This window comes from Rousettus aegyptiacus, unplaced genomic scaffold, assembly GCF_014176215.1.
Source record: "Rousettus aegyptiacus isolate mRouAeg1 unplaced genomic scaffold, mRouAeg1.p scaffold_m13_p_7, whole genome shotgun sequence".
Taxonomy (NCBI): Eukaryota; Metazoa; Chordata; class Mammalia; order Chiroptera; family Pteropodidae; genus Rousettus; species Rousettus aegyptiacus.
This window is the reverse complement of record NW_023416310.1, coordinates 96,693,661-96,720,604: the sequence shown is the minus strand read 5'-3', so window position 1 is coordinate 96,720,604 and position 26,944 is coordinate 96,693,661. Positions and strand designations below refer to the sequence as shown.

The following is a 26,944-nucleotide window of genomic DNA, read 5'->3' as shown; positions in this document are numbered from 1 at the left end:
TTTCAGATATTGAATAGTTAGCTCCTTAACAGCCTTGAGACTGATTAAAACATTTTTTTTCTATTTAAAAGACAACACTGATAAACCTTATTGCAATTGTTAATAATTATTATGAAAAGCTCCATGTATTTTTTATATTTGAGATAAACAGGAAAATAAAATTGGGTGAATGAATGAGATTTAGACTACTCTTTATACTATAGTCTCCTTAAACCAGTTCTGGAATAAAATGGGTGTGAGCAAACAGACAAATACAACTTGAATTCTTGATTCGGTGGTGGGTTGTTTTTTTTTTTGTATTAGAAAGAGATTATTATTACAAATAGCAAGGGGTATAATTCAAATTTAAGTTGTTCTTCAGATGGAAACTACAACATTCACCCAGAGCAGATATAGTAATTGGAAGAAAAGCTTTAATATGAGACAAAGATAACTGTATTTGATATTTCCAGGAGTGATACTTTGTAAATTCATGAATATCAAAGAAAACAAATCTTTAGAGATAAACTGATAAATAGCTTGCATATCAGCACTGATTTGAAATACCATTGTGTTAAAGAAGTAACTTAGAGGACTTACATCTTCAGTTATCTTCTACATAACTAGGCTAAATGTTTAGAGTAATTAAACATAGTATATGATTAAGCAATAGAAAATTATAGCGTGTTAGCAATAAAATAAACTTAATAAGAAATAATTCCAAAATAATCAATTTCTAAAAGTCTAAAAAATGCTATCATAGTAACCTACAGATATGAACTTTTCATCTTCAGATACATGATAAATATAGTAGTGCAGTAGTACATTCTCTTAGACATCTATGCAAGATAAAACTCTTCTTGGAATTCTAATTTGTAAGACAAAACCACTTTTAAAGAGCTAGTGATCACACGCAAAGAATATATAATTAAAGAATTAAAAGCTCACAAAGAAAAACATGGACCAATTCAAAGAAATCACAGAAGAAGCAATATCAATGAAAGAAATACTAGTATAAACGCAAAGCCACTTCCATTTGGAGCCACAGGATGTCGTTGTTCTCCAAGGAGAAGATTATTTTAACAAAGAAAATTACGATTATTTCCAGGACCAGAGAGACTCTCCACTGTTCCGGTGCTTTAACGACTATAAACACACCCATATTGTTATGATCACTTGGGATCTCAGGAATAAAGGCTCAAAAGTAAGATCTCAAAAGGACAACTTTGAACTCATGAAATGTTGATTTACTAACCAGAATCAAGGCATGATGTTAGCTTCAGGATCATGTGCGAAGGAAGCCCGGTTTCTGCTGCTTTCGCTTCTGCTCTTCGCAGCCTGGAAGGCCGGGAGAGGCCAGGTCCACTACTCGGTCCCCGAGGAGGCCAAACACGGCACCTTCGTGGGCCGCGTCGCCCAGGACCTGGGGCTGCAGCTGGAGGAGCTCGTGCCGCGCCTGTTCCGGATGGCGTCCAAAGGCAGTGGCGACCTTCTGGAGGTAAATCTGCAGAATGGCATTTTGTTTGTGAATTCTCGGATCGACCGCGAGGAGCTGTGCGGGCGGAGCCTGGAGTGCAACATCCACCTGGAAGTGATCGTGGAGAGGCCGCTGCAGGTTTTCCATGTGGAGGTGGAGGTGAAGGACATTAACGACAACCCGCCTGTGTTCCCGGCAACGCAGAAGAATCTGTTTATTTCCGAAACTCGGGCTCTTGACTCTCATTTTTCACTAGAGGGCGCCTCCGACGCAGATATCGGGGCCAACGCTCTGCTGTCTTACAGACTGAGCCCCAATGAGTATTTCTCTCTTGGAATACCAACCAACGACGAGCAGGTAAAACCACTTCAATTGGTACTAAAAAAACATTTAGACAGGGAAATCGTTTCGGAACTTCTCTTGGTGCTGAAAGCAACAGATGGGGGCAAACCTGAGCTGACAGGTACCGTAGAGTTACACATCACAGTGCTGGATGTAAATGACAATGCCCCAGTGTTTGACAAAGCAATCCATCGTGTGAAATTACTGGAAAATGCAAGAAACGGTACACTGGTTATTAGACTTAACGCCTCCGATTTGGACGAGGGTTCAAACAGCCACATTCTTTATTCCTTTACAACTGATGTCTCCCCTGACCCAGAAGCATCTTTTCACATAGATTCAGCCAGTGGAGAAATAAAAGTAAATGGAAAGATAGATTTTGAAGAAACTAAGTTATGGAAGCTTCAAATAGAAGCAGTTGACAAAGGAAATCCCCCAATGTTTGGTCACTGCACAATCTTGATAGAGGTCTTGGACATAAATGATAATGCTCCAGAGCTGCTAGTGACTTCACTAACGCTTTCTGTTCCTGAGGATGCTCCACTGGGGACCGTCATCGCCCTTATTGGTGTAACCGACCGTGACGCCGACAGCAACGGGCAAGTGACCTGCTCACTAACACCCCATGTCCCCTTCAAGCTGGTGTCCACCTTCAAGAATTACTATTCGCTGGTGCTGGACAGTGCTCTGGATCGCGAGAGCGTGGCGAACTATGAGCTGGTGGTGACAGCGCGGGACGGGGGCTCGCCTTCGCTGTCGGCCACCGCCAGCGTGTCCGTGGAGGTGGCCGATGTGAACGACAACGCGCCGGCGTTCGCGCAGCCCGAGTACACGGTGTTCGTGAAGGAGAACAACCCGCCCGGCTGCCACATCTTCACGGTGTCTGCGCGGGACGCGGACGCGCAGGAGAACGCGCTGGTGTCCTACTCGCTGGTGGAGCGGCGCGTGGGCGAGCGTGTGCTGTCGAGCTACGTGTCGGTGCACGCGGAGAGCGGCAAGGTGTACGCGCTGCAGCCGCTGGACCACGAGGAGCTGGAGCTGCTGCAGTTCCAGGTGAGCGCGCGCGACGCGGGCGTGCCGCCTCTGGGCAGCAACGTGACGCTGCAGGTGTTCGTGCTGGACGAGAACGACAACGCGCCAGCGCTGCTGCCGCCTGGGGCTGGCGGCGGGGGCGGCGCGGTGAGCCAGCCGGTGGCGCGTTCGGTGGGTGCGGGCCACGTGGTGGCGAAGGTGCGCGCGGTGGACGCAGACTCGGGCTACAACGCGTGGCTGTCTTACGAGCTGCAGCCGGAGGCGAGGGGCGCGCGCAGCCCGTTCCGCGTGGGGCTGTACACGGGCGAGATCAGCACGACTCGCGCCCTGGACGAGGCGGACGCGCCGCGCCAGCGCCTGCTTGTGCTGGTGAAGGACCACGGCGAGCCGGCGCTGGCGTCCACGGCCACCGTGCTGCTGTCGCTAGTGGACAGTGGCCTGCCGCCGAAGACTTTGTCGCGGATATCGGTAGGGGACATGGACCCACAGGCGGCGCTGGTGGATGTGAACGTGTATCTGATCATCGCCATCTGCGCGGTGTCCAGCCTGTTGGTGCTCACGCTGCTGCTGTACACGGCGCTGCGGTGCTCGGCGCCGCCCACCGAAGGCGCGTGCGGGCCGGGGAAGCCCACCCTGGTGTGCTCCAGCGCCATGGGGAGCTGGTCGTGCTCTCAGCAGAGACAGCAGAGGGTGTGCTCTGGGGAGGTCCCGCCCAAGACCGACCTAATGGCTTTCAGCCCTAGTGTTCCTCCTGTTTTGAGGTCTGGAGATATTGGAGAACAACAGGAGATTTGCGGGAATGTAAGTACAGAAATTTTGGGATTTATTTAATGCCTATTAATATCACTCACATAGTCGTTCACCAACATATTACTGTAAGTTCGTTGCTTCATTTGGTTTTGGTTTTCCCTTGGGATGGAGAAAAATTTTATTTATTTTTCATAAACACCAAGAATATTATTTAGTTGTTTGAAATAATAATAGTAAAAGTAATAGCAATAATGAAATATATAACTAAAGCTTTCTGTTAATGTGGAAGTTAGTCAGAGAGGAAGGAGGTAAGGATCATTCATGAGAAATGGAGGATGTGGACAGGCTAAAATATTTTACTTGTTATTTTGCAGAAAGTTCATTCTTCCTACCTTTTTTCCTTATTCTGAGTGGTGCCTTCCACTCATTATTTTTATGTATTCAAATTACCACAATAATGCAGAACTTCATAATTTAGTTTTTTTAAAAAAATTTATACATGGTTAAATTGTTACCTTTCTATAATCTATAAGTTTACCTATTATGGGCATAGGTAGTTGAGGTGGTCTCATTTTATAAACCATTTTGTTTCTAATCAATAACATGGTCTTTGAGATAGTGGGTGATGTTTCACCTTGTCTTTGGGGATGATTTCAATTATTTTTGTCTTTAATCCCCTCATAATTTCAAGCTCATTTTCTTTATAGTCTTCAGTTGCTTCAGATAGACTTTCCCTACTTTATTTCCTAATATAACATCAATTTTGTTAATTGCCTGTTGAATTCATTGCTCCTCTCCTCCAAATTAATTTATTGAACTCTATCTAGAAGATTTATTTGACCATTGAATATACTGATATTTTTCCAATCATAGTACTTGCCATGAGGCTGTATGAAAATATCTTAGGTCAGGAAAACTTATACTTTTTGTGTGTGCATGCTTTAAGAGAGTCTTCCCATGTATAAGGAAGTATGATACTGCTGCCTATGTTCACCAAGCCACATGGTCTTCAAAATGACTTGCTTTAAATAACTTGAGTGTAACAACCATGAAACTTTCACTTGACACTTCCACTTGGCACTAGTACTTGACAATAGTGTTGTTGATAGAATTTCAGAATTTAACATTGTATACTTTAGATCCATATTATGCAAACACTTTATTGTCACAAAGCTATATTCACATAAATTGTTTTCTTTAAAAAAATCACAGAGAACTTGTATTTAGGGCTGTAAGGGTGTGAATCAAATAATGTGGAGGTTAATTTTGTTCTTTTGGGTTCCAGCAGAAAATTAGAGACCCTTTAATTGGAGTGTGTGGAAAAATAAATTATATATGATAATTTACATGTGGAAGGAGAACCATGTTATGGTAGATAAGGTGAGGCTAATAGAAATGCTGAGAAGGCATTAGTGGTTGTTTTCTACCTAAAAAGTAGGATGATTGCCATGAGGATGAATGTTAGGAAATCTTCAGAAAAGGAAAAGTCATGCCTTAGTTATTGTACTGGAATACCATTCATCAATCACTAACTATAATATACCACCATGACTGAGCTATTTCTATTTGTTAGACATGGTGTGAAGGGCTTAAAATACATACTTAAAATTACATGAGACTATCCAAAATTTTAAAATGAGATAAGGGATATTTGTCTTGTCTACTGCTATTCAACTAGCACATGATAGAGCCATCCAGCTAGCACGTGATAGAGATGATATTCAAATGCATATCTTTTAGATTCTAGACCCATTGTTTTTATTCACTGTAGAGTTTTCTATAGTAAATCTTTTCTCTGATCAGGAATAGTTCTGGGTAGGAAAATCAAGCACAAGCTGTATACCGGTGAATCCTCCTTTCTGTTTTGCTAAGGAAAAAAAACTCTTCATGATTATCTTCATGATTAATATTGTACAATGCCTTAATAGAGATAGGAATTAGGATTTTTGTTAAGTGATTTTTTTTCTCAAAAGAGTTCATAATCATCATCATTTGTGTTAATGTCACATTGATAGGTATTAATGTTATCCAATCAATAAATAATTTAGAATTGTCTTATAAGGACTATGAATCAGTTTGGAAGTGATAAAAATAAGAAAAATAATCATTTACTATATGAAAAGAGTCAGGAGACTCTGGTCTGCAATGTTCTTGCAGAACACCAAAGCCAAATGACACATATGAAAATGACCTTGTCTTTTTAACACTGTGAATAAGGATATGTTTTGGGCAAATATAAGTAGTAATATGATTATTTCTGAGATCCTGAACAGCAACAAAGGATTTCCAATAAGTATTTCCAAAATTGGATACTTTAAGACAGCTTTAATGGTATATTTTCCCATGAAAATCTTTGTGTTTACATCTTTAAAGATTCAGTCTTCTTTAGTTTTATAATTGTCTGAGAGATTTGTGCCAACTGAACAAATGATCTATGATCAAATGGCTGTGTAAGCCATGATAGCACAGCGTGAACATCGCTGAGTATATCCTACAATTTTGTTAATACGATGTTGAATAGTACTTCTAATCTACTGATTTTGAATAACCTTCTATGTTTCCAAGAATGAATTCAAGATTTATTTCTCTTTTTTATGTTTTCAACAAGTAATAGTACTAAAACTATTATGGAGTATTAGTGGATGATGAGGACTCATAGGACATTAAACAATGAACTCTAACACATGACTTGCAGGACATACAGCTGGAACTTAAGACTAACCAGATTGGTTTAGTAAAGGTCAGCTACAAAGTTCCTCAGTCTTTTCAACTGATTTTACAAAATCATTGTTAACAATGATATTGATATGATATGACTTCTTGGCATTAGCCTATTGCCAAATCTCAGATCTATCCTCAAAGATGAGTTCTGTGATAGCATAATCTCTTCTAAAGGGGCTAGCTGAGATGGCAACTATATCTGAAATATAACAGCCAAAATGCTGAAGATGGGTCCTTAGTTCATACGAAATGTAAAACTCTTTTACGACTTGCAGTTTGTCCAGTACCACTCCATTTACTCACAAAATGCCACATTACTGGAAAGTAATTTTTTAAATTAGCATTTGATTTTAATTCAGACATGTAATTTCTTCATCTCCCTTGGGTAAACTTTCTCATGTACATCTCTCTATCTACCTCTGAAGACTCCACTTCGCATGTCATACCTCAATCCCCAATTTCCATAATGAAGTGGTTGCTTGCCTTTTCTCCAAAATAAATCTGACAGTCTTCAAATATATTAAATCTATTGTTATCTAGTGTAATGTTATATTTTGATTAGAGACCCATATGACTGATTGTGTTACAGACGCATAACAGAATTCAGTGTTATAAAAGGTGACGAGCCTGATTTATTTTGTAAGAAAGAATTTGGTATTTAATAAGAGTTCTAGCAAAAAATATCAGCAAAAAAGTAAATTTGAAAAAAGTGGAACTAGATCTGAAATTAGCAATAGAATACATATACATATCTGTGTGTATATTCAAGATAAAAAAATCGACACAAATAAATATAATTTTTTTATATTTCAATATTTTTAAATTGGAGATGAACCATCAAAACTATACAACAAAATACTCAAACTAAAGTGTTATTTATTCTGAATCACTTTCCACTGAAAACTTTTATTGTATCCTTTTTCCTTCCCCTTAAATCCCAAGGCTATATAAAAATGCAGAGGACATGTAGCCAAATTATGACTTCAGGCAATGAAAGCTCATATTGGCAATTTTCATTTTCTACTGGTATTTTATGAACTTGAATTTCCACAAACACTAAGGTCAATTTTAATTTAAATTGTTTGATTATTTTCTATGTGTGTTTTTTTTAGTGCACTAGTAGGCACTTAGAAAAAATATAATTAAAAATTATTTCCCCTTTTTTTGATAAATTTATGATCTTAAACCCAAAATTCTTTAAAAAGGAAACAGTTCAGCCATTCTCATGAATATATCTTGAGTAGATATCCAAAAACCAATGTCGGCAACTTAGAAATACCAATAGGGTACAGATGTTTTCATAGTGATTTTTATTTATTTCATAATAATAAAACTCATTCTATAGTTGAAAGATAACTTTTTTCCATTGAGACCATTACATAAAGTATCATTTTGATACCTCACGTAATACTCAGTAATGGAACTTACATGAGAATATAAAATTTACATGAAACAAATTTCATATACATCAATAGACTTTTCCTTTGTGAATTCTGTGTTTTAAACTACCAAATTCAAAAATATATTTTTGTTTTTATTATTATTCCTCAATGGATATAAAGTTATTTGAAACAAGAACACTATTATGTGTAAATAAGAATGCAATTAAATGTAAAAATAAATAATACTATTAAATGTAAATGTAAGGAATCAGAACTAAGGAAAATATGAGAAGGTAAGTGAACATAGATAAGAACATAATATGCAAGACTTAAAAATAAAATAGTTGTCATTAAAACTTCAAATTTTTCTTTGAGTTTCCTAGCAGCCAAAGTAACAAGGGAGAAAGGTAAAACTATTCAAATACCTGTAGCAAGCGTTTCACCCTAGCTTTTCATAAGGTTACTTAGATAATTTATATATATGTATGTATGTAGATAAGTAAAAATTACTGTATAACTGTTAAATCAAACATAGGAACAAAAAATTAAATTTTATGTTAGTCAAGAATAAAATGCCATTTGTTGGGCACTATCAGTTTTAATATGATTTAAAATCTGAATATTCCATAAACAAGCACTTTGGAAATAATTTCTTGGGGTTAAAATATCATGAAACACAAGAAATTATTTTTTTCTCTTTAAGTCAAATTTTGTGGTATTGAATGTAGTGTACAATACTCACAATTTCAGGCACAAGGTGTCGCTCTTCACTTAGTGGAAATAGTTTCTTCAAGATTTGGTCTGAACATCCAGGAACTCCCCATACAAGACCACTCCATAATGCCGGATGCTACTGTTAACGGATCCTTTGAAACTTCCCAAAAATTCAGCGAGGTTTTTAACCCAAAACTGGAGTTTCTGGTACAGTAAATGTAAAGGATCTTATTTTGCAAGTCCATGTCGTATGCGATGTTCAGTTTTCGAAAGAGGGGATTGGGCACTCAGCGACTGCAGTTGTCGCTTCTGCTCTTCGCAATCTGGGAGGCTGGGAGCGGCCAGGTTCACTACTCGGTCTCAGAGGAGTCCAAACACGGCACTTTCGTGGGCCGCATCGCCCAGGACCTGGGGCTGGAGCTGGCGGAGCTGGTGCCACGCCTGTTCCGGGTGGCATCTAAAGGCAGTGAGGACCTTCTGGAGGTAAATCTGCAGAATGGTATTTTGTTTGTGAATTCTCGGATCGACCGCGAGGAGCTGTGCGGGCGGAGGCTGGAGTGCAGCATCCATCTGGAGGTGATCGTGGAGAGGCCGCTGCAGGTTTTCCATGTGGAGGTGGAGGTTAAAGATATTAATGACAATCCGCCGGAGTTCTCTCACAGACAACAAAAGCTGCTGATTTCTGAATCTAAGCAACCTGACTCGCATTTTCCTCTAGAGGGCGCTTCTGATGCAGATATAGGAGAGAATGCTATATTGACCTACAGACTAAGTCAAAATGAATATTTTTCTTTAGAAATACCAACAAATAGTAAGCAGACTGATAGACTGTCTCTTATATTAAAGAAGTCTCTGGATAGAGAGAAAATTCCGGAAGTTAATTTGCTACTGACGGCTGTAGATAGGGGGAAACCGGAGCTCACTGGCACTGTTCAGCTTTTCATCCACGTCTTGGATATTAACGACAATGATCCGGAATTTGAACAATCAGAATATAAAGTGAGATTGATGGAAAATGCAGCTAAAGAAACTTTTGTGATTAAGTTAAACGCTACAGATCCAGATGAAGGAGTCAATGGGGAGATAACATACTCCTTGATGTCGATTAAGCCCAAAGGAAAATCCTTATTTACAATAAATGAAAATAATGGAGAGGTGAGGGTCAATGGAATTTTAGATTATGAAGAAAACACGTTTTATGAAATTGAAGTACAGGCCAAAGATAAGGGAAATCCCCCGATGTCGGGTCACTGTACACTCTGGGTAGAAATCATAGATGTCAATGATAACGCTCCTGAAGTCACCGTGACTTCCTTGTCTCTCCCAGTACGAGAGGACATTCAGCCTAGCACCGTCATTGCTTTGATTAGGGTATTCGACCGCGACTCCGGTGCCAACGGAGAGGTGACTTGTTTTCTAACACCTAACGTTCCCTTCAAGATCATGTCCACGTTCAAAAACTATTATTCACTGGTGCTGGACAGCGCCCTGGACCGCGAGAGTGTGTCCATCTATGACTTGGTGGTGACAGCGCGAGATGGGGGCTCGCCTTCGCTGTCGGCCACCGCCAGCGTGTCCGTGGAGGTGGCCGACGTGAACGACAACGCGCCGGCGTTCGCGCAGCCCGAGTACACGGTGTTCGTGAAGGAGAACAACCCGCCCGGCTGCCACATCTTCACGGTGTCTGCGCGCGACGCGGACGCGCAGGAGAACGCGCTGGTGTCCTACTCGCTGGTGGAGCGGCGCGTGGGCGAGCGTGCGCTGTCGAGCTACGTGTCGGTGCACGCGGAGAGCGGCAAGGTGTACGCGCTGCAGCCGCTGGACCACGAGGAGCTGGAGCTGCTGCAGTTCCAGGTGAGCGCGCGCGACGCGGGCGTGCCGCCTCTGGGCAGCAACGTGACGCTGCAGGTGTTCGTGCTGGACGAGAACGACAACGCGCCCGCGCTGCTGCCGCCTGGGGCTGGCGGCGGGGGCGGCGCGGTGAGCCAGCCGGTGGCGCGTTCGGTGGGTGCGGGCCACGTGGTGGCGAAGGTGCGCGCGGTGGACGCGGACTCGGGCTACAACGCGTGGCTGTCTTACGAGCTGCATCCGGAGGCGGGGGGCGCGCGCAGCCCGTTCCGCGTGGGGCTGTACACGGGCGAGATCAGCACGACGCGCGCCCTGGACGAGGCGGACGCGCCGCGCCAGCGCCTGCTGGTGCTGGTGAAGGACCACGGCGAGCCGGCGCTGGCGTCCACGGCCACCGTGCTGCTGTCGCTGGTGGACAGCGGCCCGGCGCCAAAGACTCCGTCGCGGATGTCGATCGGAGCCACGGGCCCAGAGTTGGCGCTGGTGGATGTGAACGTGTATCTGATCATCGCCATCTGCGCGGTGTCCAGCCTGTTGGTGCTCACGCTGCTGCTGTACACGGCGCTGCGGTGCTCGGCTCCGCCCACCGAGGGCGCGTGCGGGCCGGGGAAGCCCACGCTGGTGTGCTCCAGCGCGGTGGGGAGCTGGTCGTGCTCGCAGCAGAGGCAGCAGAGGGTGTGCTCTGGGGAGGGCCCGCCCAAGACGGACCTCATGGCCTTCAGCCCCAGTCTTCCTCCGGGTCTGGATAGAGAAGATGTAGCGGAGAGGCAGGAGGCAGGATCAAATCATTCTGGGCAGGTGAGTAATATAGATACCCTCTCTTTTGAAGTTTAACTTAAATGTTTTTAAAATCCAGATTATTTTATAGAAACTCTTAATAAATACTGTGTATTTTTAGTATCTTTTAAAGAACGTCTGTTAGTGAAATGCGATATAATACATATACCCAATTTCGATTGTAAGAATTTTTTTATCAATAAATGTCCTATTTCTTCTAATGTTTTCTTAGAAAATGTTAAAAGAAGATACAAGACTGACTTTCCTGTTATTGCTTTAATAGAAATAATTTCTAATTGTCACTGATTTACTCATGTCACTTCATTTACTCTAATTCTCAGTAATGTAGATAATTACTATGTTCCCATCTTTGTCGACCTTTTGCCTTTATATTTTCATATTAATAGGTTACGTGACTATTTTCACTTCGGTCTTTTATTAAAGATAGAACACAGTCCTTATTAGGTCTGAAAGGATTTACCTTTCTTTTTCTGTGTTCTTAAATGTTTGTCATATGTTTAATGTCCATTAGATAATCTTTAGTTTTATCTCTACTGATTAGATTAAACTTGCTTTTTTTTTTTTTTCCTTCAGATAAAAATTCAGTTTTGCATTCTGGTAGGCTTGCATTGAAATAATATAACTAAAAGTTCTGTCCTTTTAAAATTCGATCCATGGAATGGTTAGAGATTTATCCACTATATACTTGAAAAGAATCCCGGATTTATAGTTCCTAAGTAACCTAGGCAAATAAAGTTATTTATATTACTTAGTTAGGTCATTCAAACTTGCTAAAGGCATGGGTGTTGACTTATACATCTGTGATATATGTTAGCTGGCATATTTCTTAAGTTTTTTTTTGGATTTATCTAGAAAGGAAAATGTTAATGGTATTAAAATGAAACTTACTGACAATTATCGGTTTTGCCCATTACACCTTTAAAATCTTCTATCTTTAAATACTTTATCTCTAATGTTCGTGAAATTTTCAGATACTCTAATCACATCTGAAGATTCTAGTGAAGATCATTTACCTCTAGGTCATTTTTCTAATTCAGTGATCGTTAGCTACCTGTAGGTTGGTGGAGTCACTGATTTCTTTGAGAATCTGACAAGTCATATGTGGCCATTCTCTCCTTAAAATCACACAGCATACCGTTTATCGTAATTTTCGAGGTTCTCATTTTTGGACCTCTGCATAATCTTTTGTACCTAAGTATTAATTGACTAAAAACACTTTTCTATATCAAAGTTGGCAACCAGAGTAAAATATAAAATATTTCAGACTCAAAAGTGATTAAACTATCAGTTATTTCATTTATGAAACTGTAAATATAATAAACGTAATATTAGGTAGGACACACATTATTACTTATCTCCAAAGGAAGTTCTTGGAATGACTCAAGTTCATCTAAAATTAATAAACAAAGATATTGGAATGTTTTAAAGAGTTTAAAGTTTGCAAATCATTATATTTACAGTACATAAGTAATCAATGCACATTTTTTATAATTCCAAACTACGTGGACTAGTTTTTATGAATTTAGTGTCTTTTATACTTATTCTTTTTCAGGATTATATTTTAAATTGTAAAATAATAATTTCAATCTTTTCTAGTTTGATTGTTTAGGCATTAAGCTAAATTTTGATAGTCCTATCTGTTTAATAACTTAATTATGTCTAACAGTGTGCGAGGACTACACAACACATTACTTTTTCTGTAAAGTTCCTTAGCAATTATGGTACATTGACTATTTTGAAAATGGAAGTTAGAAAATGAAGAGGCTTGGTGGTGATATTAGATAATTTAATAGTCTGATAGCATCAAATTCAAAATTAAGTGTTTTTGATTAAGAGTCAATTTTTTTTTAGTTATTTTATGCTTGTAGAATCATTCTTGATTATTAGATTCTGGTTCTACAAAGATTTCATTTCTCAGTTCTCTTCATTATTATATGTGGAAGGAATGGTTACAAATTATTGGTTTAAAGATTTTTGACTTGAATTTTAGTGAGTTTATAAAATCTATATTTACTTTTTATGGCATCTTATCTGTGTTTATTTTCCCATAAAGGTGGTCTTAAATTATGAATAAAATTATGGAAAGTTTTTAATTCTTCCTTGCATATTCTGAGTAACTACTGACTGCTCTGAAGGGAAAAATTTAGAGGGAAACCAAAAGGTCATTATGAAGTTTATATTCATTTGTCTTTAGTCAAGGAGTTTAGTCTCCAAAACATTTCACAAGATCTTTTTTCCATTAGTGCTCCACTGCCACTTTAGAATATTGTGAAATTTAGAGGTTTTGACTTAACATTTTACATGAAAGCTCTTTACAAGTGCTAGAGTAAAACGTTCCAGAATCTGTACCCAAGCCTCATTCTAACATGTTGTGGAAACAAGAGCAGTTGTATAGAAAGTCATCACATTTAAGCATCAAGGAACCAAAAACGGAGATATCTTCCATATTTATAATGAATTCTAATATTCACCAGATTTATGAATAAAATAATTTTATGAATGAATGAAATATTTTTTTCCTTTATGAGGGATTTTTTACTTTCTCTTAAAGTCTTCAGGTGAAGTGCTTCTATAGGATAAAAAATATTACAAGTGTGAATTGTAAGCAATATAGAGGCAGGAGTGATATTATTCTTTATTTTATCTCCCATGATAGCTAAACAATAGCTTCTGAAATACCATATTTTAATTATTATTTTATGATAGACTTTCAAGTACACGATTTAAAAAAACTGCAGTATAATAGATATATGGGGGCTTTGTCGCTAATATCATATTAAAATAGGTATTTATAAATGATCCATGAAAATATTCAAAAGTCAAAATAATTTAAAGTGACCTGGGAAGTGGCTAAACCAAAAAGAACCTCAAGATCTTTCCTGTATATACACAATCAGTCACATGATGTCGCTGTACGCTCAAAGGGTGAAAAGGAAAAAATTTGTCTAGCGCCCAGATTTCTACAATTCACAGAATGTGATCAACTCCACATCAACCGGAATTCTGGGTAAAACTTACTAAATATACTTACAGCAAAGAGAGACTGCTCATAAAGGTTCACAGGCGAGCCATCCCTTAAAACTGACACTCCCACTTCAGAGATCTTATCTGCAATGGTGTTTTCCTGGCGGGGAGGCTCAGGAGCCTGGAGCCTGCTGATGTGGCTTCTGCCCCTTACAGCCTGGGAGACGCAGAGCAGCCCGATCCACTACTCGGTCTCCGAGGAGGCCAAACACGGCACCTTCGTGGGCCACATCGCTCAGGACCTGGGGCTGGAGCTGGCGGAGCTGGTGCCGCGCCTGTTCCAGATGGCGTCCAAAGGCAGTGGGGACCTTCTGGAGGTAAATCTGCAGAATGGTATTTTGTTTGTGAATTCTCGGATCGACCGCGAAGAGCTGTGCGGGCGGAGGCTGGAGTGCAGCATCCATCTGGAGGCGATCGTGGAGAGGCCGCTGCAGGTTTTCCATGTGGAGGTGGAGGTTAAAGACATTAATGACAATCCGCCTGTGTTTAGAAGAGAACAAAAGGTTCTTATTTCTGAATCTGCACCTCTAGAGTCTCAGTTTCCTCTAGAGGGCGCTTTTGATGCGGATATCGGCGAAAACTCTTTTTTGACTTACAAGTTAAGTCTAAATGAGTATTTTACTCTGAAAACAATAAGGAAAAACGATAAAAGTATATTGCCTGAACTGGTTCTTCGGAAGTCCTTGGATAGAGAGGAAACGCCAGAACTTAATGTATTGCTGACTGCCCTCGATGGCGGTAAACCTGAGCTAACAGGCTCTGTTTATATTAAAATAACCATCCTGGATGTGAATGATAATGCTCCAGAGTTTGATAAGCATAGCTATAAAGTAGTGCTGTTTGAAAGTGTGCCAAACGACACGAGAGTGATTCAACTAAACGCTTCAGATTTAGACGAAGGACTGAATAGTGAAATTACCTATGAAATCAGAATGATTTTGCCAGCAAGTGAGAAGTGTATGTTTTCAATAGATCCAGAAACAGGTGAAATCAGAATTTGTGGAAAACTGGATTTTGAAGAGACTAATGAGTATGAAATTCATGTTAATGCCATTGATAAAGGGATTCCTTCCATGGCAGGTTACTGCACGGTCCTGGTGGAAGTTCTAGATCTGAACGACAATACACCCAAGATAATGGTCACTTCGCTGTCACTAACTGTGCAAGAGGATGCTCAGATGGGCACCGTCATCGCCTTGATCAGCGTGTCTGACAGTGACTCTGGGGCCAACGGGCAGGTGATCTGCTCGCTAACACCCCATGTCCCCTTCAAGCTGGTGTCCACCTTCAAGAATTACTATTCGCTGGTGCTGGACAGCGCCCTGGACCGCGAGAACGTGGAAAACTATGAGCTGGTGGTGACAGCGCGGGACGGGGGCTCGCCTTCGCTGTCGGCCACCGCCAGCGTGTCCGTGGAGGTGGCCGACGTGAACGACAACGCGCCAGCATTCGCGCAGCCCGAGTACACGGTGTTCGTGAAGGAGAACAACCCGCCCGGCTGCCACATCTTCACGGTGTCTGCGCGGGACGCGGACGCGCAGGAGAACGCGCTGGTGTCCTACTCGCTGGTGGAGCGGCGCGTGGGCGAGCGTGCGCTGTCGAGCTACGTGTCGGTGCACGCGGAGAGCGGCAAGGTGTACGCGCTGCAGCCGCTGGACCACGAGGAGCTGGAGCTGCTGCAGTTCCAGGTGAGCGCGCGCGACGCGGGCGTGCCGCCTCTGGGCAGCAACGTGACGCTGCAGGTGTTCGTGCTGGACGAGAACGACAACGCGCCCGCGCTGCTGCCGCCTGGGGCTGGCGGTGGGGGCGACGCGGTGAGCCAGCCGGTGGCGCGTTCGGTGGGTGCGGGCCACGTGGTGGCGAAGGTGCGCGCGGTGGACGCGGACTCGGGCTACAACGCGTGGCTGTCTTACGAGCTGCAGCCGGAGGCGGGGGGCCCGTTCCGCGTGGGGCTGTACACGGGCGAGATCAGCACGACGCGCGCCTTGGACGAGGCGGACGCGCCGCGCCAGCGCCTGCTGGTGCTGGTGAAGGACCACGGCGAGCCAGCGTTGGAGTCCACCGCCACTGTGCTGCTATCGCTGGTGGACAGTAGCCAGGTGCCGAAGCCTCCGTCGCAAATGTCGGCGGGCGCCATGGGCACAAAGTTGGCGCTGGTGGATGTGAACGTGTACCTGATCATCGCCGTCTGCGCGGTGTCCAGCCTGTTGGTGCTCACGCTGCTGCTGTACACGGCGCTGCGGTGCTCAGCTCCGCCCACCGAGGGCGCGGGCAGGCCAGAGAAGCCCACTCTGGTGTGCTTTAGTGCGGCGGGGAGCTGGTCGTGCTCGCACCAGAGGCGGCAGAAGGTGTGTTCTGGGGAGGGCCTGCCCAAGACCGACCTCATGGCCTTCAGCCCCAGTCTTCCACAGTCACGAAAAGATTGCTTAAATCCTTCTACTGAAGTAAGTCAGTTATATATATATTTGTTCCCTTTAAGAACTTTCTGTTAGAGTATAAATACATCATCTTTTTCTTTTTTTTTCTTCATGTTATCCTTTAAACCGTCAATATCTTCTCTTCTGTGGTAGGTCATTCTTAGTCATTTGGATTTTTCATTATTTGCCCAATTTTTATGTATTAAGGAATGAGACTGATGAACTGGAGGCCATTGATCACTAAAACATTCTAGTTCTCTTTAGGCGAGGCAACTCTTGGTTGACCTCACAGATTGCAAGGAGTTTATCAGCTTACAATCCCTTATTTTTAAAATTTTTGTACGCCTACAGCACCTGGTCTTCTTAGGTGGTCTCCCATCCAAGTACTAACCAGGCCCGACACTGCTTAGCTTCTGATATCAGAAGGCATAGGGCTTGTTCAGGGTAGCATGGCCATAGACTCTAGTCTAGTTCTCTCATTTTTCCCATTATCTATGATTAGCTTTGAAGAACATTAGTGCACTACAGTAAAAACCATCTAAGCATTTGGTGACTTAAATTTATTTTTAATTTAAACTTAATTCCATGATTATAAAAATTTGTGAGATAATACAAAGAGTTCCCCAGAGGCCATTACCTGGATTCTTTCACTGTTCTTTATGTGCATAGGCTAGTAAAATAGTCTACTTAATCACCATTCTAATTTCAGTACACTCTTCTTCCAGATATTATAATAATTGTGTTATTAATTCTCAAGGAAACTTTTTTTGTTATTGTTCACACAGAGTTCCTTCTTCCTTTGAAGTGGGATTGGCTACTGTATTACCCTTACTTACATAAAATATAACAAAGCCATTTCATACTTAAAATTAGGATTCGTTTTATGATTGCTTTTTTATAATAACTCACATCACTATTTTTCTTTCTTGGTAGCACATAAGTAATGATGCATCTTACACTTAATGACTTTTATTTAATAAAATATATGAATAGTTATTGATCCCCTATTATTGTTCAGGAACTGTGCTAAGATATTTAATTGCATCATCTCATTTTATTAACAAAATAGTTCTACGGTTCAGGTACAATATTTATTATTGTCATTTTACTTATGAGAAACCTGTAGCTTAAGCCAGATAATGAGAAGTGGCTCAAAACCAGTTTTGGAGGATCCCAAACCCATTATGGCATATTGCTGCTCCGTGATTATTATCTTGTGAATGTTCTAAAGTGCATTTTACACGTTGTAATTTTTTTACATGTTGTAATTTTCTTACCCCAAAATATCTAGAGGCTTCTCTTTGATCAGAGAGTAAAGCCTTAAATCCCTCAGTCTGGTAGTGATAGTATTAAACTTTCCTGCCTTTTGCCTAGTACTGTCTCACATATTTTTAGTTTAGGAGACATGGAATATAGCAACATGTTTAATCAATTTTTAAATAAATATGTGGCACTGAAATAAACTGCCTAGGTGATTCCCTCCATTGTAGAAGTTGGGGTAGATTCCAGAGATTAGGCAATGTTTTATTGAAGAGGACCTGTAGGATAGATGACATTTCAATAGGAAGGTATTACAGATGGAGAGATAAGTATGAATAAATGAACAGGTTTTTTCTATTGAATGTGTACTTGCAGGATTGGAGCAGGGGAGATTCTGAATGTAGGAAAGCTAGTAAAGAATCTTTTATAATACTTTAGGTATCAAGTGATGAAGATTTAAATTATGACAAGGGAAACAGATTGAGAGAAACATGTGTAAGTGGCATTGGCAAAGTAGAAGCAGCCAGATAATGATGGGCTCAACACAATGATAAGAGAAATACAAAAGTAGAAGATAACATTAACTTTTTTAGCTTGGTCACCTGGGAGGATGAGATTACCATTAACCAAGATGCAGAAGAGAGTTGGAGAAAGGTTTTTTTTTGTATTTATGCTGCTAAGAAATAGAGAGGAACATTTTAAAAAATATATTACACTCGAGGTTCTGCAAAAAAATAATTGTGATTGGAAATATGGATCTGGAACTCAGGGAATATTACAGATGTAGATTTGTGAGTAATTTCCATAGGGAAAAATAAATCCATTAAAGGATAAAATTACTAAAGAGAGATCAAAAAATTAAAAGCAGTGTGTCCAAAGAAAGAATTTAGGTGGATAGATTTGTTAGTTCCTGGGGCTACTATGACAAATTACCAAAAACTGGTAGCTGAAGACAATAAAAATTTATTCTCTCACAGTTTTGGATACCAGAAGTTCAAAATCAGAGTGTTGACAGAGCTGTACCTGCTCTTGAGCTCCAAGGAGAACCTGTTGTCTCGTCCAGCTTTTTGTGGCTGTAGAGTTCTTTGGCTTGTGGCCACACCACTCCAGTTTCTGCCTCCGTGGTCACATTCCCTACTATTCTTCTCCATATGTTTTAAAATGATACATGTGATTATACTTTAGGGCCCACCTGTATAATCCAGGATAAGTGCCTCCTCTCAAGATTCTTAACTCAGTCACATCTTTTGTCACATAAAGAAATATTCACAGGTTCCAAGGATTAAGATGTGGGCATATCTTTTTTGGGGGGGGGGCCATTCAACCTAAGATAGTAGGCTTAAAATCATAAAATGGTTATATAACACTGCTAAAAGAAAACTCAAAGTGCAATATATCAAATACATGTTAGAAGTTAGTGCTGAAGAGAATAAGATAAAAGAACAGGCTTTTTAAAGAAGTAGTAAGTTTATATAAAGATGCTTGAGTGTTTTTGTAGTGTGAGGGAAAGAAGCAAGTGAAGAAGGAGATGCTGAAGATAAGACAGGCAAAGAAAGAATGAGGATAAAGATGAAGGAGGAAAGAATGGAGAATAATTTTTATAAAGAGCATAGAGGTGAATTAAATGTGGGGACCATTTTTTTTTTCTTAGCAGGCAATGAAAATAGAGACTATGAGGAAATATACTGATATAAGAAGAGCCCCATTGAGTTCATTTTGATGATTTGGCTCTCTGGGTAAATCATCTGAAAACCAGGTGGTTGGAATGAGGTTGAGAATTTGAGGAGAGAGGGAAAAGAATATGGAAGAATCTCTGTAGACATGAGGTAAGAGTGAATTACAGATTCATCTGAGGGCCCAGTCAAGGTAAAGTTGAGAGTAAATCCGTAGAGAATATAGTCATGATTAAGTGACTATTTTATACTGGAAAGTTCAATAGGAGAAATAGAGAAAATGGATATTAGGCTGTGTGTTGTAAATTTAAGAAAACGTTGGGGAGTAATATAAGTAGGTGAGTGCTTTGGGGTGTCAGGAAGGACATGCTTTAAATGGCTGACTATGTGGTATAGGTTAGATGGAGAAGTAAGTGAGAGAAGATAAAGCCTAATAAACAAGAACAGTTAGAAAAAATTAAGGGATTATTCCCAGTATAAGAGTAAAATTATGTTAATTAAAGTAATGGAGCAGAACAGAAGATAAAAGAGAATACCAAATACTCTACTCAAATTTTCAGAAGGGAGCAAAGATACAGAAATGAACCCAACAATTATTTCTAGCAGAGTTGTGCACAGAACAGGCAAAAGAATTTTTCAAGCTATGTTATATCTTTCATAATGCTATTTGGCCTGGAACTTTGGGGCCTGTTCATGATAGTTATAGCAACAGGTAAAAGTAAGATTCTTCCTCTCATCCTTGCTAAAGATGTGTTAACATCTGTGTCAACTTGTTGCTTAGAAAATCAGTCAATTTAAATGATAGAAAGTTTTTTTCCTAGTGATAATGTAAGATGGGGGAGGGAAGAGGGAAATTTAACCTACTGGTAGTAATTTAAATTCTATCAAATACACAGGATGCTAGTTCTTGGCATGTTTTATGCAAAGAGAATCTAGAACTTTAAAGCATTATTATATCTAAATGGCCAAAATTATTGTTTTAAAAAATTGTGTTTATGCACACACACTCACATATAAACTCATACATACATTGACTGGACACTTTCTTCAAATGCAAATATTTTATCCACATTTCACAGTCACATTTAGGGTAATTTATAAATATGGTACATTTATTTAAATATGGTATGTAAGCTATTAATATTTTCCATGTTCATCTGTTTTATTTAATTGGTTATGTTTTTATTTGGAGTCAATGGCTGCTGTGTGAGCAAGTTTCAAAAAATATTGTAGGAAAAGGACATTCCCACCAAAACCCACAAAGCTTTGCAGAACTATAGGCTGAATTGCAAAAGTGAATATAGAGTATTCTCCGTCTTAAAATTCTGCATGTAAGTTTTACACAGGCAAAAATATATCTGTGGAAAAATAGGACTCAACCAATTTTCGACTCTCATCCAAAGCTGAGCAGAATACAGTGATTTACTATTTCTGAAAAGAAAAACATTTAGTCTTCGATTGCATATTTGCAGTGAGAAATGTCACAAAATCCAAGAAAATAAACCTACATCAACAGAAAATATGGATGGAATCATTTTTACACTTACACATTCATGCGCACGGTGTCGCTCTTCACTGAGAACCTCTGTCCAAAGAAGGCGCCTCCTCTTCCTGCAGAAAATTTGGTATATAGTGGGAAACCTCTGGCGAATCCTCCCACAATAGAAGGCGGTAAAATTGGATCTTTGGAGTCACTCTGAGGTAAGGTATTCTATATACTTCAGATATCTCTGAAGCCCTTTGAGTGTACCATGCCATTTTCATGGCGAGGAAACCCAGGAGCCCGGAGTCTGCTGCTCTCCCTTCTGCTTTTCGCAACCTGGGAGACCCAGAGTGGACAGGTCCACTACTTGGTCTCTGAGGAGGCCAAACACGGCACCTTCGTGGGCCGCATCGCTCAGGACCTGGGGCTGGAGCTGGAGGAGCTGGTGCCGCGCCTGTTCCGGGTGGCGTCCAAAGGCAGTGGGGACCTTCTGGAGGTAAATCTGCAGAATGGCATTTTGTTTGTGAATTCTCGGATCGACCGCGAGGAGCTGTGCGGGCGGAGCCTGGAGTGCAGCATCCTCCTGGAGGTGATCGTGGAGAGACCGCTGCAGGTTTTCCATGTGGAGGTGGGGGTTAAAGATATCAACGACAACCCGCCTGTGTTCCCAGAAAGTAAGAAAAGAATAATCATTGCAGAATCTAGACCTCCGGAAACTCGGTTTCCACTAGATGGCGCATCGGATGCAGATATTGGAGTAAACTCGGCCTTGACTTACCGAATTTATCCCAATGATTATTTCGCTTTGGACACACAAAACAATCGTGAACAAACGTCTTCGTTATCACTTGTGCTGAGGAAATCGTTGGACAGAGAGGAAATTCAGGAGCATAGTTTATTATTGACAGCTATTGATGGAGGTAAACCCGAGCTGACTGGCACAGTTCAGCTGCTCATCACAATTCTGGATGTGAATGATAACGCCCCAGAATTTGCCCAATCCATTTACAGGGTGAGAGTTTTAGAGAACGCGTTTAATGGAACATTAGTGATCAAGCTAAATGCCACAGATCCTGATGATGGTATAAATGGAGACATAACCTACTCATTTAGAAGGCCTGTATCGCCTGCGGTTTTAACTGCATTTATCATAAACCCCAATAGTGGAGAAATTAGGACAATAGGTAAACTGGATTTCGAAGAAAATAAATTGTATGAAATATCCGTGGAGGCAACTGACAAGGGGAATATCCCAATGGCGGGTCACTGTACCATTTTGGTGGAAATACTAGATATAAATGATAATGCTCCTAAGATTATTATCACTTCTCTGTCACTCCCTGTGCGAGAGGATGCTCAAGTGGGCACCGTCATCGCCTTGGTCAGCGTGTCTGACAGTGACTCTGGGGCCAACGGGCAGGTGACCTGCTCACTAACACCCCATGTCCCCTTCAAGCTGGTGTCCACCTTCAAGAATTACTATTCGCTGGTGCTGGACAGCGCTCTGGATCGCGAGAGCAGGGCGAACTATGAGCTGGTGGTGACAGCGCGGGACGGGGGCTCGCCTTCGCTGTCGGCCACCGCCAGCGTGTCCGTGGAGGTGGCCGACGTGAACGACAACGCGCCGGCGTTCGCGCAGCCCGAGTACACGGTGTTCGTGAAGGAGAACAACCCGCCCGGCTGCCACATCTTCACGGTGTCTGCGCGGGACGCGGACGCGCAGGAGAACGCGCTGGTGTCCTACTCGCTGGTGGAGCGGCGCGTGGGCGAGCGTGCGCTGTCGAGCTACGTGTCGGTGCACGCGGAGAGCGGCAAGGTGTACGCGCTGCAGCCGCTGGACCACGAGGAGCTGGAGCTGCTGCAGTTCCAGGTGAGCGCTCGTGACGCAGGCGTGCCACCTTTGGACAGCAACGTGACGCTGCAGGTGTTCGTGCTGGACGAGAACGACAACGCGCCCATGCTGCTGCCGCCTGGGGCTGGCGGCGGGGGCGGCGCGGTGAGCCAGCCGGTGGCGCGTTCGGTGGGTGCGGGCCACGTGGTGGCGAAGGTGCGCGCGGTGGACGCGGACTCGGGCTACAACGCGTGGCTGTCTTACGAGCTGCGTCCGGAGGCGGGGGGCGCGCGCAGCCCGTTCCGCGTGGGGCTGTACACGGGCGAGATCAGCACAACGCGCGCCCTGGACGAGGCGGACGCGCCGCGCCAACGCCTGCTGGTGCTGGTGAAGGACCACGGCGAGCCGGCGCTGGCGTCCACGGCCACCGTGCTGCTGTCGCTGGTGGACAGCGGCTCGGCGCCAAAGACTCCGTCGCGGATGTCGATCGGAGCCACGGGCCCAGAGTTGGCGCTGGTGGATGTGAACGTGTACCTGATCATCGCTATCTGCGCGGTGTCCAGCCTGTTGGTGCTCACGCTACTGCTGTACACGGCGCTGCGGTGCTCGGCGCCGCCCACTGAGGGCGCGTGCGGGCCGGGGAAGCCCACTCTGGTGTGCTCCAGCGCGGTGGGGAGCTGGTCGTGCTCTCAGCAGAGGCGGCAGAGGGTGTGCTCTGGGGAGGTCCCGCCCAAGACTGACCTCATGGCATTCAGTCCCAGCCTTCCTCCTTGTCTGAGTTCTGCAGAGGAAACAGGTGAAAGAGAATCAGAAACAGAACATTTGAAAGAGGTGAGACGTATTTAAAGTAGTCTGTGTATTTTAGCCTTCCTCACAATTTCCGTTTAAGATTATTCAATCTTAATTTTAAGATTATTTTAAATTTTACTTGTCGTTATGATATTTAATAAATGTCGATATGTTTAATCATTCTTTATATTGAAACTTTAAGCCAAAAAGTAGTATAAAATTTCAATAACTCGAATTCTTTGCTTTTGTTGTACTTCTTTAAAGAAAAATTTATTGTGTATGTGAGCATTTAAAAGAAACTACACATTTGAGTAATTAAGCATTTGGAAAACTTTGTTTCGATGAAGCTAACCATAATTTAAAAACTTTAAATATCTATTTAAAAAATTTATAGAATACCCATACATATGTTTTATTTTAGAGCATCAAACTGTTAATATAAATGTCTTTTTTAAAGGTAGCACTTTCCTTCCTGTCTAAAAAAACACTTTGACTTGATCTGTCCTCCTTTTCCTCTAGGCACACCAGCATTCCCGTCAGGTATCTGATAGAAAAACCCTTGTGATTTTCCTTTCCCATTTTCATTTGCAGTCACATATATGTGTATACACCTAGTGGGTTTTTGTTATTCTTTCTTTTTAAAAATTTATTAACATTGACAATGCATTTTACTTTTCTCAATCACCAATACCTTGTGGAAATTCTTACAAATCTGATACTTTTAATAGCTGTGTTATACTCCATAGTGTGGCTGTATCATTTATATATTCATTTATTCACTTGTTGGTGAGCATTTATTTCAAGTTCTTTTGCCCTCACAAACCATACTGTACTATCATTTTACATATTCCTAAATATTGGTGCTGTTATTTCTACAAAATTTTTTTAATATGTGGAATTGATGCATCATAGTATTAATAATTTAATTTAAAAATATGTTTGCCTGAGTGCTTTCTAAATATTTTGTAGTACTTTTAATTTCCATCAACCAGTTTTGAGCACTCTTTCTTTTATCTCCCCCCCCCAAAAAAAACAGGGGTCTTACATTCTGCAAATGTGATCTCTATAAAATCACATTGTTACTTTAATTTTCATTTCTATATACTACTATGAATTTGCATCTATTGTCATTTGTATTTGGTTTTCTTTGATTTCTTAATTTAATTCTTTGCCTATTTTTAAAATTTTGTTGTTTTTTAATTTGGGAAAGTTCTGTGTAAAATGTAGGTATTAACATGCATCTCCTCTTATATCACAAAAGTCTTTTTCACCTATATAATCTGTATTGATTTGTTTATAGTATATTTTGCCATATAAAAATGTATTTAGGTTTCTATATTAAGACATGTCTATTATTCTCTTATGGATTTTCATATCTCTGGGTTTAGTTAGGAAGATCTTCTCAACTTTTATATTAAGCATTCATTAATTAAATTCATTTAATAAACATTTATCTTTAAAATTTAATTTATTATTTAAATTAAGGTATAATTGACATATGATATTATATTAGTTTCAGGTGTACAATGTAATGATTTGATATTTGTATATATTGTGAAATGATTTCCATATTAGCCTAGTTAACATCTATCACCATATATAGTTACAAAAATATTTTTCTTATCATGAGAACTTTTAAAGTCTACTCTTTCAGCAACTTTCAAACATACAATATAACTTTGTTAGTTATAGTAGCCATGCTGTACATTACATCCCCATGGCTTACTTATTTTGTAAGTGGAAGTTTTTCTCTTTACACTGTCTTCACGCATTTCTCCAATCCCTCACCCCTTGCATCTGGCAACCACCAATCTGTTCTCTGTATCTATAAGTTTGTTTTTCTGTTTTTGTTTTAAGATTCCATGTAAGGGAGACCATTTGTCTTAATGTAGGCATTTATCACCATAAGCTTCCTTCTCAGAACTGCTTTTGCTGAATCCCATATTTTGGTATGTTTTGTTTCCCTTTTCACTTGTTTCAAGGTTTTTAGAAAATTACTCTTTGATTTTATCTTTGACCCATTGGTTTTCAGGAGTATGTTGTTTAATTTACACATATTTGTAAAATTTCCAGTTTTCCTCTTTATTGATTTCTAGTTTTGTACCATTGTTGTCGGAAAAGATAGTTCATATGATTTCAGTCTTAAAATTTCTTAAACTTGTTTTGTAACCCAAAATATGATTTATCTCAGAGAATGTGTATTCTGTTTCCATCAGATAGAATATTCTGTATATGTATGTTAGGTCCATTTGGTCTAATGTATAGTTTAAGTTCAATATTTCCTTATTGATTTTCTGCCTGGGTGATCTATCCATAGATAAAAGAGGGGTATTGAAGTCCCATACTATTATTTTAGTGTTGTTATTACTTCCTTCATATCTGTTAGTATTTGCTTTATATATTTAGGTGCTCTGATTTTTGGACCATATATATTTATAACCATTATAACCTCTTGACGAATTGACACATTTATTGTTATATGACATTCTTTTTTCTCTTTATTAAGGATTTTTACTTAAAGTATGTTTTGAATGATATAAGTATAGCTACCCCTGCTCTCTCTTTTGGTTTCCACTTGCATAGAATATTTATTTTCATCTTTTCACTTTGAGCTTATGTGTGTCCTTGAAGCTGATGTGAATGTCTCAAAGGCAGCATGTAGTCAGGTCTTTTTTATTTTTTTATTTTTATTTTTTATCCATTCAGTCAATCTATGCCTTTTTAATGGAGAACTTAGTCCATTTACATTTAAAGTAATTATTGATAGATGAGGACTTACTATTGCCATCTTGTTAATTATTTTCTGGCTGTTTTATAGATCTTTTGTTCTTTTCCTCCTCTCTTGTTATCTTCCTTTGTGAATTGATGATTTTTCATAGTGATGTACTTTGATTCTCTTTTCTTTGTCTTGTGTTTCTCTACTATAGTTGTGTGTGTGTGTGTGTGTGCGCGCGCGCGCGTGTGTGCACGCGCGTGTGTTGTAGTTACCCTGTGGCTTACTTAAAATATGTTATAGATATAACAGTTTATTTTAAGCTGATAACAGCTCAACTTTGATCATATACAATAACTCTACTCTTTTATTCTCCCACCTATTTTATACTTTTTTTGTCACAATTTACATCTTTTAATATTATATATTTATTAACAAATTATTGTAGCTATAGATCTCTTTAATACTTTTGTCCTATAACTCTATGCTAGAGTTAAATGGTTATCAAACCACCATATTGCATTATCAGAGTATTCTGAATCTGACTGTGTACTTACAAGTGTATTGCATATTTTCATATGTTTTCATATTACTAGTTAGCATCCTTTCATTTCAACTCTAAGAAGTCATTTATCACTTTTTGTAAGGCAGATGTAACAGTGATGAATTCCCTCAGCTTTTGTTTATTTGGTGAGGTCTTTATCTCACCTT

General features: G+C 40.6%; 3 protein-coding genes across 7 annotated transcripts in view; all 3 read left to right on the top strand.

Annotated features, from left to right (window-relative positions):
• The window catches only part of LOC107521563 (protocadherin alpha-C2), a 114,900-nt gene that overhangs the window by 5,973 nt on the left and 81,983 nt on the right, over positions 1 to 26,944 (top strand). Inside the window, exon 2 of one of the 5 annotated variants that reach the window (XM_036224486.1) lies at positions 14,224 to 14,502. The exons of 1 other annotated variant lie outside the window; for it this stretch is intronic. In XM_036224486.1, the coding sequence (XP_036080379.1) occupies positions 14,224 to 14,388 (165 nt within the window). In that variant the 3' untranslated portion in view covers positions 14,389 to 14,502. Of the gene's footprint in view, positions 1 to 1,087; positions 1,242 to 7,899; positions 11,044 to 12,664; positions 16,512 to 26,944 lie in introns of those variants that run through there. 3 more of the 5 variants (XM_036224487.1, XM_036224485.1, XM_016166371.2) reach the window with 3 other exon arrangements.
• Positions 1,233 to 3,714, top strand: LOC118605212 (protocadherin alpha-10-like). The gene has a single exon (XM_036224488.1). The coding sequence runs from the start codon at positions 1,247 to 1,249 to the stop codon at positions 3,659 to 3,661; it is 2,415 nt and encodes an 804-aa protein (XP_036080381.1). The 5' UTR covers positions 1,233 to 1,246; the 3' UTR covers positions 3,662 to 3,714.
• Positions 16,951 to 23,531, top strand: LOC118605247 (protocadherin alpha-13-like). The gene is given in 2 exon segments (XM_036224564.1): positions 16,951 to 22,879; positions 23,059 to 23,531. Coding segments are annotated over 2 exon segments (2,184 nt in total). The 5' UTR covers positions 16,951 to 21,168.